The 15058-nt window shown below is 32.7% G+C and overlaps 1 protein-coding gene across 1 annotated transcript; it reads right to left on the bottom strand.

The window, feature by feature from the left end:
- Nucleotides 1-796: 796 nt before the first annotated feature.
- On the bottom strand, nucleotides 797-14538 carry LOC132719031 (serine--tRNA ligase, cytoplasmic-like; the record flags this gene model as incomplete). The annotated part of the gene is given in 10 exon segments (XM_060702768.1): nucleotides 797-4481; nucleotides 5596-5725; nucleotides 6411-6568; nucleotides 9711-9840; nucleotides 10340-10561; nucleotides 11075-11230; nucleotides 12226-12366; nucleotides 12985-13143; nucleotides 13846-13929; nucleotides 14468-14538. Coding segments are annotated over 10 exon segments (1391 nt in total), but the record flags the coding sequence as incomplete, so codon positions are not given.
- Nucleotides 14539-15058: the final 520 nt, after the last annotated feature.

Here is a 15058-nt window from a genome sequence, read left to right as displayed (position 1 = left end):
ATTTTAGGATTATCTGCCCTTGTAATATGACATTTAATTTTTTAATGAACAAATGTACTTATTATTAAGTGAACAACCGATAGTTTCTTAGAAAATGGTATATCCTATTACTTTCTAAACTGAAAATGGGTGTAACAGGTGCATCCACATATTAAATTTCATTGTTATAGCATTGCTAGTCAAGTATTAAACTTAATGACCATAAATGAAAACTTAATTTAAGTCAAAAAGGTTAATAACCAATGCCCAACGCCAAGTAAGTTATGACAATTGTTCCAAATTTTCTTCAAAAAGCTAAGGGAGGTCACAATATGTGTTTGCTGGTTTCTATTGAACAACAATGTCTATGTTTATATAAATAACTACTTAATGATGAGCATCCATTTAAGCCGTCTACTTATCTCAATAGGTAGAGCGTTGGACTGTGAATCGGGCGACTTTGGTTCAATTCCAGGATGGCGCAGGTCACTTTCGTTGTGATTGATCAAGAAATCCTTTCTACAGTCATTCACACTGTTTCACTGCTCTGGCATGTTCAAAAGTAATCAGTAACTTGCAAAAAGGATGGCAACTAGTACTGGTAAACTGCTTGACAGCCTGATGCATGGCTGAACTGTGCTCTTTGGCTTACTGTCATGATCTGGAGTGAAAACTACCAACACCACCACTCAGCATCCATTTAAAAATACAATACCCTCAACCTTAATGAAAGTTTTAAGTTCAAAATAATACAAATATTTGAGGAACTAGGCCATAATATAAGACATATGTCATAAAATAAAGAATAAAACAAAAATTGTCTTGAAGAACGATTTATTGGTTAATAAATAATAACTGATGATACTTTTTTGTTATCTAATGACAATTTTATAATAAATTAGCATCGTAATACATATCAAAGTAATCAACACCTTAACAAAAAACCTTGCATCAATAATTTCCTTATACCACAGAATCTTTGTGCTAAGCAATTTTTAACATAGTAAGTAGAACAGCATGAAATATTGACAACAGAAGAAAGTTTGCAGAGTGATGGTCCATATAAGCACTGTAGTACTTATTTTTTGCAGTAAAGGCCTTTCTTTCATTTATTCTACTGGTATTATCAGTTAAAGCGGCCTTCAGCTATTCTAATATGTCATCTTTAGATAAATCAACAGATTAATTTTCAAATAAAAAGAATTAAGGTGGAAAATGAAATTTGCCGAAGATAAAACAAATAAACAATAAGGGAACCCCTCAATACCTCTTATCTACTAGTCCCCTCTGTGTATTGGATTTAGTAAAGCCGAAAATTTGTTTCCCAACATTCTTTTTTTAGAAACAGATGATAAATAACTCACAGGACACTGATGTAAAGAAAGCTCAACAGCAATATGATGCACTTTTCAAAGATAAAACTTCTGAAATATTTAGTTCAAAACAACACAGAATTGTTTTTCCAACAGAAAATAAAAGCTGAAGGCCTCTTCAAAGGACCATTGCCATCAAAGTTGAATTCATATTTTCTAGCATTATCTAGGTCAATCTGCCATATTTATAGGGTGGTGCTATGTATGCAAATAAGCATATGTCCACATTACAACAGTATCAACGATGACTTGATTCCAGCACAAACAACAAAGTTACAATACTTTCTTTATAAATGGAAACAAAATATGTGAAAGCAAACTCTTGTATCAATGAGACAAAATAAAGACAAGGTTTCTTCCCTTGTTTCAGATATTTCTTTCTTTGCATTTCAAGATAAAATTTATTTTCTTTGAATTTCAAGTAAAAAATTCATTTTCTTTGAAAGATGGATGTATTTTAATGTTTCCTTAAAATATCGACATTTTCTACATCTGGAATGTAACATCAACAATCAATCAACAATCAATCAAGGTTTTACTTTTGAAAGTAATATTCTTAGATTTTCTTTCCTAAAATAATGTTTTACCTTTTTTCTATCAGATAACTATTATTTTATCTCATTTTACATTGAAACATTAACACCTGCATGTTCCCACATGTTAAAAGAAAACAATTACAGCAATTGTGGCATTCCATGATTTTACCAATCCATGCATTACAAACAGACTTTCTTCTACAAAAAGCTAGGTAGATGATTATCAAATGTTTTAACATTATTATTTTGTGTTGGTTTGTAAGTCACACCAAAACGATTACGGTCATATGGCAACTTTCCAGCTATATTGTAATCAAACCTCCTGTGCCCCTCCATGCATTATTTTAGACCCTTATGGGCACCTGTGGTCTTACCATCAAACATTTATGAAGAAATGGAATTAAACAACAGCCTGGTCCACACTCCTTAATAATGTTGATTTCTGTCAATAATTTCTACCTTATTCTTTGGAAATAACTTTTAGTTTTAACAAGAGCTGTCGGTAGGACAGCAACGCTCGACTATTCTTAGTGCTTGATAGTAAAAAAAATGCTTGATACAGTTACCTCCTCCTGTTTACAGGTTGGGGTCATGATGGTGAACAAGTGTGCAAAGTTTCAAAGCCATATGTCAATGGACTTTGAAAATATTTGAACTATTACAAAAACTTTAACGTAAATTCTAAGTCGAAAAAGGGGCATAATTCTGTCAAAATGCTTTATAGAGTTACCACCTCCTGTCTACAGGTTGGGGTCATGATGATGAACAAGTGTGCAAAGTTTCAAAGCCATATGTCAATGGACTTTGAAAATATTTGAACTATTACAAAAACTTTAACGTAAATTCTAAGTCGAAAAAGGGGCATAATTCTGTCAAAATGCTTGATAGAGTTACCTCCTCCTGTTTACAGGTTGGGGTCATGATGTTGAACAAGTGTGCAAAGTTTCAAAGCCATATGTCAATGGACTTTGAAAATATTTGAACTATTACAAAAACTTTAACGTAAATTCTAAGTCGAAAAAGGGGCATAATTCTGTCAAAATGCTTGATAGAGTTACCTCCTCCTGTTTACAGGTTGGGGTCATGATGTTGAACAAGTGTGCAAAGTTTCAAAGCCATATGTCAATGGACTTTGAAAATATTTGAACTATTACAAAAACTTTAACGTAAATTCTAAGTCGAAAAAGGGGCATAATTCTGTCAAAATGCTTGATAGAGTTACCTCCTCCTGTTTACAGGTTGGGGTCATGATGGTGAACAAGTGTGCAAAGTTTCAAAGCCATATGTCAATGGACTTTGAAAATATTTGAACTATTACAAAAACTTTAACATAAGTGGTTACGCAGACGCCGACGCTCGGGTGACTGCAATAGCTCTACTTATTCTTATCGAATAGTCGAGCTAAAAATAAAGTAATTTATAAGAAATCAAATAATTTCAGTTTAGAAAATATCACATATACATAAAACAAAAATTAAAATTTAATTCTGAAAGCCAAAAAATCAGTAATCAGTTAAGAATCTGGTTACAAAAATGAAAACTGTCCATAATTAAGACCACACTCTTGATAATTAGGGAATTAATGTCACCAACAAAAAGATAATCAAAATTTCCTTTTTAATAAAAAGTAAACAGAAAATGAATTCAGTATCGTATTACAGTTCATCATTTACACCTTAGACCTAGAGGAAAGACAATATTATTTACATAAAAGAGTTTGTAAAATTGGTTTCTAAAATAAATAAAATGATTACTGATTATCTTAGCATGTACTTCATTGATACCAAGATATTTATATTTTCCTGCAAATTGACATGAAATATTAACCTTTATTATTTTACTTCATAATGATTAAGTGTTGCATTTTGCCTTTTAAAGTACAGAGTTATTAAAGTTCAAGTCATTTGCTTAAAGACAGTAACCTCTAACTTTCTAAGTCAATCTGACATGTATGTAGGTGGGCTTATGAATGTAAATCAACACTGTATCATCACTCACCTGGAACCAGAGTACAGGAATATATTAAAATTTTAAAGAATTTATTCTTAATTTGAAATTCAGCTTGCCCTGTTTCACATTCTTACAACAGGTGCCAGAATCATGTGCCAGCATTATCATAGAATGCATTTTGCATTATCATAGAATGAAAATCTGATACTAAAATTATTCTTATTTACACTTATTAGTAGAGTCAAATCTAAGTCTCTTACATTTCTTAAATGATCTCAAAAACAAAAAAGTTTAAACAATCAAAACAAAAAGTCAAGAACCTTTCCGTAACTTTCTAAGAAAGTCTGTTTAAATTGCAACACGGCAAACTGCAAAAACTTCAAAAACTGCTGTGTAATATTGATATACTTCATAGTTCCACTATATCTCTTCACAAACATTAAAAGTCTGTCATCACACTGTAAAGGTTGTGATATAAAATCATTAAATGATTGGTCATGGTTTTAATTGTCACCTATTGCCATCTTGTCCATTTTCTCAGCTACGTCCTTCGGTTTGTCTTTCTTCCCGCTTTTCTTTTGTTTTTTAACTTCCTGCTCGTCAATGGGAGCCGCTTTTACAAATGGAATCTTTTCCTTGTATTCTAAAAGTACACCAAGAATATGGTGTTTAATATATGTATATATACATGTGTACTTGTTTGCATGCTGTATTCTATAATAAATGTTGCTTTAATTAAGAAGCACTTCTCTAGATTCTGGCAAATGTTCATTAAACTTTTTGGACTGTTTTAATAAAGAAAACTTTTTACCCATTAGAAGATGTTTCATGCTAAACATCTAAGGTCTAGCTTGTTGGGTTTTTTAAAAAAAGATTTTTTAAGTTTTTTCTTTACACATATACTAGTATTTAAAAACAATGACACTCCTGGGGAAGGGCCAGTTTTGACCCCAGGGCTTTTATTTGAACAATCTTTGTAGACACTTACTAGAAGATGTTTCATGCTTAATATCTAAACTCTAGCTATTTGGGTTATTTCCAAGAAGATTTTTAAGTTTTGCTATACACATATAAGGAAAATCAATGTCCCCCAGAGCCGGGCCAATTTTGACCCCAGGGCTTTTAGTTGAACAAACTTGGTAGACATCCATTAGAACATGTTTCATGCTAAATATCTTAGCTCTAACTCTTTGGGTTCTTTAAAAGAAGATTTTTAAGTTTTTACTATATTCATATAGGGAAAATCAATGACCCCCTGGGGCGGGTCCAATTTTGACCCAAGGGCTTTTATTTGAACAAACTTGGTAGACACCCATTAGAAGATGTTTCATGCTAAATATCTTAGCTCTAGCTCTTCGGGTTCTTTAAAAGAAGATTTTTAAAGTTTTTACTATATACATATAGGGAAAATCAATGACCCCCTGGGGCGGGGCCAATTTTGACCCCAGGGCTTTTATTTGAACAAACTTTGTAGACATTGACTAGAAGATGTTTCATGCCTAATATCTAAGCTCTAGCTCTTTTGGTTTTCTAGAAGATGATATTTTAAGTTTTTTCTTTTGGTTGCCATGGCAACCAGAGTTCTGCATGGAATTAAATTCTTTGAACAATTTTCAAAGGTGACCACCAAAGGAACATTCCTGTGAAGTTTGGATGAAATTGGCTCAGTGGTTTATGAGGAGATGTCATTAAAAGTAAAAGTGTACGGACGCCCGACGGACTACGGACGGACGCATGTAATTTAATTGTCAACATACGTGATGGCATAAGGTCACGTAGAACTTCCGGCACTATCACGCCATCTTCAACTTGGTAGTTCTCCAGGATTGCACATATGGCCCTAGTTGTGGCACACATTGTGGCATTTAACATGTGTACATACTCTACCTGTTCACAAAATAAAAAAAAGTTTTAACAATGATTTGCAACAACATCTCTCAAAATAAAGCCTACATAAATAAAAATGCTTCAACAAACCAAACCATGTGACAGACTAACAGTTTCCATATTTCAATAGCTACCAATAACTTAAATTATGACAACCAAGAACTTGTCACAGACAATGCAACAGTCCCCTACCATTAAAATATTGTTGATTTTCTACCTCAACCAATATCAACATTTTACATAAAGAATTTGTCTAAGAAGGCCTTTTGAAGGCCAGCACATAACAAGGAAGTAATAATGAACAAGGAAGTAATAATACAAGTGCATTTTTTAAGAACATTAACATAATTCTTAGATATAGGTGAATAAATGTTAACTTTTTTCCTTCTCATAGGATTTGAGATGTATGTCAAATCTCATTGTTCTTGCTATATCCATAACTATAGCAATATAAAATCATTTCCCATAGCAAGTATCATCAACCTACCTTTTTTTACTTTTTAAGTTATGGCAAGATCCAGATTTTTTTACACGACAGAATGACCATGGTTTGGATTACAACTGGTTAACTGGTAGGGGACTAACAATACCTTCAACCAAAATTGATTAATACACTAAAACAATTTCTGCTTGAATACTAAAATCTTACAGAAAAAAAATCAAATATTTAAAAGTAAGAATATACCTCCTGATTCATCTTTTTGGTTTGGCCATATCTGACCTTTAACCTTCTTGCCTGGTAGTCGAGACAATTTGAGCAGGAAACCAACTCTCTGAATGCCCCTGATCCAGGGAACCAGGCCTCAAGATCCAGTTTCTTAGCAGCAGCATTGTTCAGAGCGCCTAAAAATAGATTTTTAAGAGGAAAAATTATAACTGAAGACAGTATACACTACCTTAATTGCTACCATAACCATTTTATTAATTATTTTTTAAGGGGCCTCCGTGGCTGAATGGTTAAGGTCGCTGACTTGAGATCACAGGTCCCTCACCGCTGTAGGTTCGATCCTCACGCGGGTCGAAATCTTTCATGTGAGGAAGCCATCTAGCTGGCTTACGGAAGGTCGGTGGTTCTACCCAGGTACCCGCGCATGCCTGAAATAATGCCCGGAGGGGCACCTGGGGTCTTCCTCCACCAATAAAAGCTGGAAAAAAATCGATGAAAAAATCTCAGCGGGATGCTCTAGGATGGCCCGACTTGAGTGTACGGTCGCCAATATAGGCTGTCCGGCGGCGACCTTAAATAAACGCACTAAAAAAAAAAAATATTGCTTACTAGATTGGATGCTTACCTGCACAACTGACTGTACAATATATACCCCAACAAGACTGATTGGTATATCACATTTATTTGATTTACTGATTATTTTGTAGTTTACTTAACTTCATTTAATGTCTCTATAACAAAATATGTTATGTATTTTATATACATCCACAAGATCAATAACTTCCCAAATGGTTTAGTAAATCCCAATATTAATATAGAAAAGCCCCAGGCAAATTCACAATAATTAAACAATTGCAGTTTTGGCAGGTAACAGGTTAATGAAACTTATTAGAATTCAAAATAATACTGTGAGTTACTTAAAAGTAAATGTGGTTAGTTTAAACATATTTTATTGTATATATATATACATACATACATACATACATAAATTTTCACAATTATACATAAATACATTAATGTAAATATACAAAAGGGTTGGGCCAAAAGTTATAACAACATTATCGGGGGCCCTCCCCTGAAATACTGACTGCAATGTTATTTAAAAATAGATGTGAAAAAGACATATGTAAAGTATGATTAATTAAGTTGAAATCTAAGAAAAAAATAATTAGAAAAAAAAAATTGTAAATAAATATATTTTCTGATATGTGAAAAAAAAAAACACGTCGCCTACTCCCTACAACAGTTTTACTATGAATTTTTTTACAGTTGACAATAGTCTAACAATTTGTATAGAACCATAAAAACAAAGTATAAAAGAAAATCAAATGTTGTTAAACTATATAAACCTTTTCGTTTCTTTAATAAACCGATGAACATGATGAAATAAAATGTGGTTCTGGATATGATATACCACCCAACTGTGGAAACTGTATAGGATTTACTGGAAACTTGCCAATCAAGCTTTTGAAACTGGGCAGAACTTTTTTTTAATTTCTTTCTTTTGAAATCCTGAATAAACTCAAAATTAAAATTCAAATAGGCTATTACAGGTATTAATTTGCACAAAAAATCTAATTTGTATGATCCTCAATTGCAAAATACTGAAATTTGAGAATACTATAATGATCTCTGAACCAAAATATGAAAAATATAACATGTTTCAAGGTCAGTTCTGGCACAACTTTACAAAACTATACTCTTATATTTAACTAACAGTGCAATGTCACAAATATTCCAAGGGCATTTTACATAAAGCTAGTAAACAACTTATTGTATTTGCGACTATATTATCATACACTTTAAACAATACACCTTGCAATATGATATGACAGTGCATGTAAAAATCAATATTTAGCTTAAATCTTAAAAACGTTAAATGCGTTAGCCTTGAAATATAGAACTTTGGACTTTTTAGTATGTGCAAACCAGCAGGTTGAAATATTGTTTATTTATGTACTTGTTCAGTCTACTTTGTATACCAGGGAAAATCAATTTCAGCATAAGAATGGAAAAACCTGTGTCATTATTGCAAAGTATTATACTTTACCAATCCCCGTTCTTAAACAATAAACAAAACAACCTGTTAACATTATTATCCTTGATTTATGATACCAGATTATTCTGTAATCCAGCGGAACATTTTCCTCAAATGCAGAGCAAAACAGTCCTTTTTTTCTAAATATAAACCAGTGATCCTCTTAGCACCACACAAGGAGACAAACTTATGCATATTTTTTTTAGCTAATAAATATAATATATACAAATAATAAGTGATAACTGTCATTTTGCAATGAAAGGAATGCACTTTTCAGTCCCTATGTAACATGTTTTCTTGTTTCTATCGTGACTTTCTATTCCTAGAACATAAACATAGCTTCAGACTAGTCTATATCCTGCTTAAACTATATTATTAATTGTTATTGACATTACAAGGATTTTACATCCAGTGTCACTTTGACCTTGACCTAATAACCTCAATATATTCAATAGGGGTCATCTACTTGCCACTGGGAATGTCCATAATAAGCTAAAAAGTTAATTAGTGTAACAAACTCAAATAACTGTTAAAAATCTGGAAACAATGTGATCCCTCGGAAGCATTAATCACAACAAAATAACATAAGAATTGCAGACTCGGTTTGATTGAGTCTGTACATGAGGGATGATGAATACGTGCAACATCCCTCACGCCCCCAAGCACCGTCTTGAGAGGTACTCAATTCTCAACACTTAATAGTGCTGGCATCAGTGATCCCGAAAGACCAGAAAAATATAACAACACTGAAGTGAAGTACGTGGATTTTACAAGTGTCATTAAGACTTTGACCTTATGACCCCTAAATCAATAAGTTATCTACTAGCCATGGGTTATTAAACTTAGGCGTTTTCCTCCTCAAGTTATTAATTGGACATGGATTTTACAAAAAAATGTCAATGTGACCTTAACCTTTGACCTAATGACCTCAAAACTATTACAGGTCATCCTCTAGCCATGGCAATGTCCCCTTTAAGTTAAATAAACTTAAGCATAATACTTCTTAAGTCATTGATTGGACAAGCATTTTACAGAGTCACTGTGACCTTGAACTTTGACCAAATTACCTCAATACAGGTTATCTACTGGCAATGTTCCTACCAAGTTACATAAACCAGGGTTTATACCTTTTCAAGACACCGATCAAGCAAAACTAACATGACATCCCACCCTTTCACAGTATGCTCTCCCTCCACTTTTTAATTGGGACCTTTAAAAATTGGTGCACAAAGAGTTGAATCATCTTTCATCTACCAAAAAGACCCAAGAAATGAGTTTACCCGAAACTATGTTGACTATTCTATAAGGTATTCCAAGCTGCTTGTTGAATTCCTCAGCATTTGTGATCATTTCTGTCATCATTTCCCATGATTTGTTGTCATGAGGGGAGGTCAGTACAAACTGTTCAACCTGCAAGGGGAATTAACTCTTCATTAAATATAAACTTCTTCTATTACTATCCTTGAAAAAATGTTAAGAACTGCAACCTATTCATAACATCATTCTGTAAGTGAGTGAACAATAAAGCACCCACAGAAAGTCAAAGTAATAAACTAAAACATAAAGGCATGATAACAATCTTTACAAAAATAATTTTTGTTATTTTCACAGTAGTTTTTCTCTCTTAGTTGGGAAGAGGCCTTAGCCTCTTGATTTTGGTAAAATTGCTTATTTGTGAAGTAAAAAAGGTGGGGAAAGTTCAGATCTCTAGAAAAACTGCATGATTTTTAAAGAAAATTCCAATGGGAATAAAAGGACTCTGTTATATAAGGTGACACTGTTTTATGTAGAAATATTTTTTTTATAATAGTTAAGAGTCACACATTTCTTTAGCTATAGGTTCATCAACAATACTCAACAGTCCCTTGAAAAAATACATTTTAAACATATTTCACAAATAAAATCTTACTTTTTCAAACTGATGGACTCTGAAGATGCCACGAGTATCCCTACCATGGGATCCTACTTCTTGTCTGAAGCAAGTCGAGTAACCACAGTATTTAATGGGCAAGGTTTCTGTAGGAACCCATTCATCACGATGGTAGGCGGCAATAGGTTGTTCCGATGTTGCTATCAAGTACTTCTCATCTACACTACCATCTTCCTGCTTTTCACTTCCTTTACCTATGACCTAGAAACAAAATTTCAATAATTTTGTTCAGGCTAAGATGAAAATAAGAATACGCACCAAAATTTGATTTATCCACATGCTAAAATGAAGCATTGATTGCCACTAAAGACAAAACTACAAAAAAGTACCGCTCTTCTTTATATTTTGGATAAAATTTAATATTTTTGGGTGACCACGCAAGATTCTGGAAAGGAGTCCGAAAAATAATAGGTCTATCAAATAAAACTTTTAGCGATTGGTTTTTCTCACTTAAAAGGGAAGAGGCATTACTCTCTTGAATAAGGGGGAAATTATCATTAAAATTGCTAATAGTGAAGTAATAAGAAAGATGGGGTAATTTTCAATTTTTTTTAGGGAAATGGCATGATTTTAAAGAAAATTTTACCAGGAGAGAGGCCTCTGTTAAATAAGGAGGAAAATCACTGTTAGCACTAATATCATAATATGAATGAAATGATTTCTGTTTTGTTTTTAATATGAAGACGTACTTGTGTTACAGAGCAAATGTATTACCTTATACAGTTCCTCGTCAAACTGTGAGAGTTGAGCCACCTCTTGCATCACCTCTTTCCTCATAAAGAAAGGTGTATACAGGGGGGTGTAACCTTTCTCGTTTAATAACCGCATTGCTAGGTTGATCAGTGCTTGCTCTAAAAACACAGCTGGTCCCTGAAATATAGTGAAACTGAAGGTTTGTTTGATTGGGTTTTTACATCACACCGACACAGTATGGGTCATTTTGGCGACATTCCAGCTTAAATGGTGGAGGAAGACCTCAGGTGCCCTTCCGTGCATTATTTCAGGCACGAGCAGGCACCTGAGTAGAACCACCGGCGTTCCGTAAGCTTGTTTGATAGCTTCCTCACAAGTTCTTGTCGGGAATCGAACCCACAGCGGTGAGGGGCAAGTGGTTTAAAGTCAACGGCCTTAACCACTCTGCCACAGACAAAACTGAAGGTAAAGAATAAAGTAAACTCCTATGTGATACTGTACACATAGACATTCATGTTCACTGTAAGAAAATGAAACAGTACAAGCTCTGTAGAGCTACACCTTTGGGAGTAAACGATTATGTTGACGAGAGGTATTACACTAGGGAGGCTAAATTTATTGTCCAGTCTTGCTTTGAGAAAATTGCAACTGTTGTTGTAAAGAGGAAATTGCTCTAGAGAGGGTCGCTCTGTGGAGTTTACACTGTATTCTCAATAATGAATACAGGTGTATGTTTCTATTATATGACTAAAGTGAACATTTTAATGTTTTAAATTGAAAAAGATCACCCTGCTTGTTATATCTTGCCTTATGTTTATGTAAAATATATATTAAAAAAATCTTTTTTAATCTATTAGAATATCAAACAAACGTACAGTAACACATATGACAATATTGGTAAATGTAAGCATATTTGTATAAATAACAGCACAGTTTTATAAAAACACAGATGTTCTATGTCCAAAATATGTTAGAAAATACTAAAAGCAATCTTTTCACAAATTCTTTAAACTTCACTTTTAAAATCCAGGTCATTTCAGGGTCAAGGTCAAATTTCATTTCCAAGGTCAATATAGAACACTTCACACCCCTGGAAACATGATGTGGCCAAGTATGTCTATGAAGCTTGTAGCTTATGTCAAAATATGTAGGATATCAATTACTAACAGTACCTTGAGATAGTAGCCTCTACCACCTGCTACACTGGATCCTCTAGTATCATCTACCCCATCTATCATCACTATCAGGTCAACATGAGAATATTTCTTTTTACTTTCACAATCTCCTGATGTCCTCTCAATTCCATTCTCATCCTAGAGGTCAAAGTTCAACCATTTTTAATATCATGCATGAAATAAGATATCATATAAGGTAATAATTCATACTAATAACTTCAATCAGCTTCATTTAGACCTGAACAAAATCTGAAACTTTCAATAACCTTTTAAAACTATTTAAATATTGGGTCTTTAAAAAAGGTGACTGGAAACCATACAAGTCTAAACAATATCATTTAACACTGTTAAGGCCTATTTCAGTGTATTCCAACCATGTTGTGCAAGTAGCCATAATTACAACACGATGTACATAGGTAGCTGATCACTGTTGAAATTTGCATTGAGCACTGAAACATTCTTTTTTTTATCATTTTCAGTAACATAATGCACATAACATTTACTGGGCTAAAGCTGTTAGTAACTAAATTTTGCATCAATGAGACAATTGAATATTTGACTCATTTTTGGAGATCAATCTTCGTGGAGAAATTTCGGCATGCCAAAGGATCGAACCATCAACCCCTGTATTACAAATTGGATGCTCTCAATATTGACTTAAGTGGGTGGAGTAAGAAAATTATGGGAATACCAGGAATGCAGTCTTTGACAAAATGATTTTAGAACAAGATGAACCACAGAATGTTAACAGTTTACCTCATCATTTGAGACAATGCACGACTCATGGAGAATGTTGCCCATTTCTTTGAGAGACTCATTCCTCTCTGACTCGTGTTTGATGAGATCAGAATCATTCTGCTTTGTCTGATCGTCAATGTACACTCGTAACTTCTTGATCTGTGTCACTGTGAGGGACTATAATAACAAGTTAAATACGGACAATGAAAAATCGTGCATAGAAAATGAATAAAAAAACTTACATTCATATTTAAAATGATTGTCTTTGCTGTATTGCTATAAGGTATAAAGTCAAATGAGATTGTAAAAGTGATAATTCAGGGTTTTCATTTTTACATTGAGGCAACAGATGTGCCAGTAAAAACAACCAATTTTGGCCAAAGGTCAAAGGGACATTTTAATCTACAGGCTGAAAATAAAATCAATTTTAACAGCATTTCAATTGATAACATAGTTTGCCAATGAAAACCTTGTGTGACATGCAATTTACAAGCTAGATAAAAGTAGATAGACCACGTAACAAGGAAGATTACAAATTTATTTACATACATGAACAAATTTGAAATAAATAAGCTTAAGTGAAATAACTGTATTTATCAAACTATCTACGATTATGTAGAAAACTAACATGTATAAACCAACTGAAATACATTTTGTATCATAAATCATAATGTTTACATAACAAAAAAAAACAACTGTTTGAAGTGTGAAATTATTTCTTTGAATGGTTAAAAAAAAGAAGTCGAAAGTATTTTCAGTGTAAACAATCTAAAGATAAAAATGTAGCCAAACTGTTTTGTAAAACAGTTTAAAGAAAAGTCATAAAATATTGAATTTATAAAGAACGAATGTCTTAAAATACAATTTTATAGATCTTACAGCTAATTTTTCCTGATTGACAGATTCGAGATCTTCTTGCAGACCTTCGGGCAATGTCTCATCCTCTCCTACTGGTTCCTTCTTCTGTAAAATGTAAAATATTCTACATGTAAATGATCAAACATGGATCAAGAGATTTAGAGTTATATTTCTTGTTTGTATATCTTCATATTTGGCATCAATTATTAGCTCAGCCTATTTGTAGTATACCAATATTGGAAATAAATGTTTAAGTGTATAAAGCTATATAATTGCTGTCTGTGAATTATGTAATTATTGTTTACATTGTTATTAAAATGATAACAGAATACCTAGAATGAAAGACATCTGTCAGAGTGATTAGGACTTGTTTGAAATCATCGTCAAACCTACTAAAAATAGCTGCGAAATATTTTGTTCTGAAACATTTTATTCTGTTCATGTTTAATATTCATTTATATTAAATTACCTGTATATCAAAAATTCTTTGCATCAAAACTTTGAAGAAACCATTAGGTTATCAATACAACAAAATTTTACTGTTTTTCTAATATTTATAACAAATATTTCATCATATATATAGCTTTATACATGTTAATGTTATCAGCCAAGACAAAAATTTCAAGCATATACATGTACACACCTTCATCTTCTCTCCAATAGCCTTGCTGCACACATTCTTCAACTTGTTTAACAGATCAGCCCTGTATCTACCTAAAATTAATAGTTTAACACAAAATTACAAACTAATTGTTGTCATATAAATAGCAAACCATTAAGATTTAATCAAGCACAGTGTTTTAATCAAAAGTACATAAATAACCAAAAGGCCAGCATTTTTTTTATTAAATGTTGTTTTACAAAATACTGTTCAACATTCATTTTTTGTGGGGGTGGGGATGTGTGCAATAACAAAAGCCACTGCTGGATGGGGGCAACACAACGCAGAAATAAACTGTTTAAACAAATACATGTATTTAAAAAGAAAATTAAAGAAAAAACAGAAAGTTTTTCCTTTTTTTACTTTAATACATGTAGGTCTGTCTAGTCGTACTTGTTGTTTTGTCCAAGTATAAATCATTTCTCTAAATACATTTAAATGACAAAATTAAGAAAAATATTGGCAAAATTCAATCATCTGACCTTGAAGGTCAAGGTCATTTAAAGGTCAATGTCATATCTAAATTATTGAACATGTCTGTTTGGCCACAAGTGTTGTTTTATCCATGTATAA

The sequence above is a fragment of the Ruditapes philippinarum genome, unplaced genomic scaffold (assembly GCF_026571515.1).
Source record: "Ruditapes philippinarum isolate M1 unplaced genomic scaffold, ASM2657151v2 ctg8677_1_1_1_1, whole genome shotgun sequence".
Classification (NCBI taxonomy): Eukaryota; Metazoa; Mollusca; class Bivalvia; order Venerida; family Veneridae; genus Ruditapes; species Ruditapes philippinarum.
This window is presented reverse-complemented; position numbering and strand designations above follow the sequence as displayed.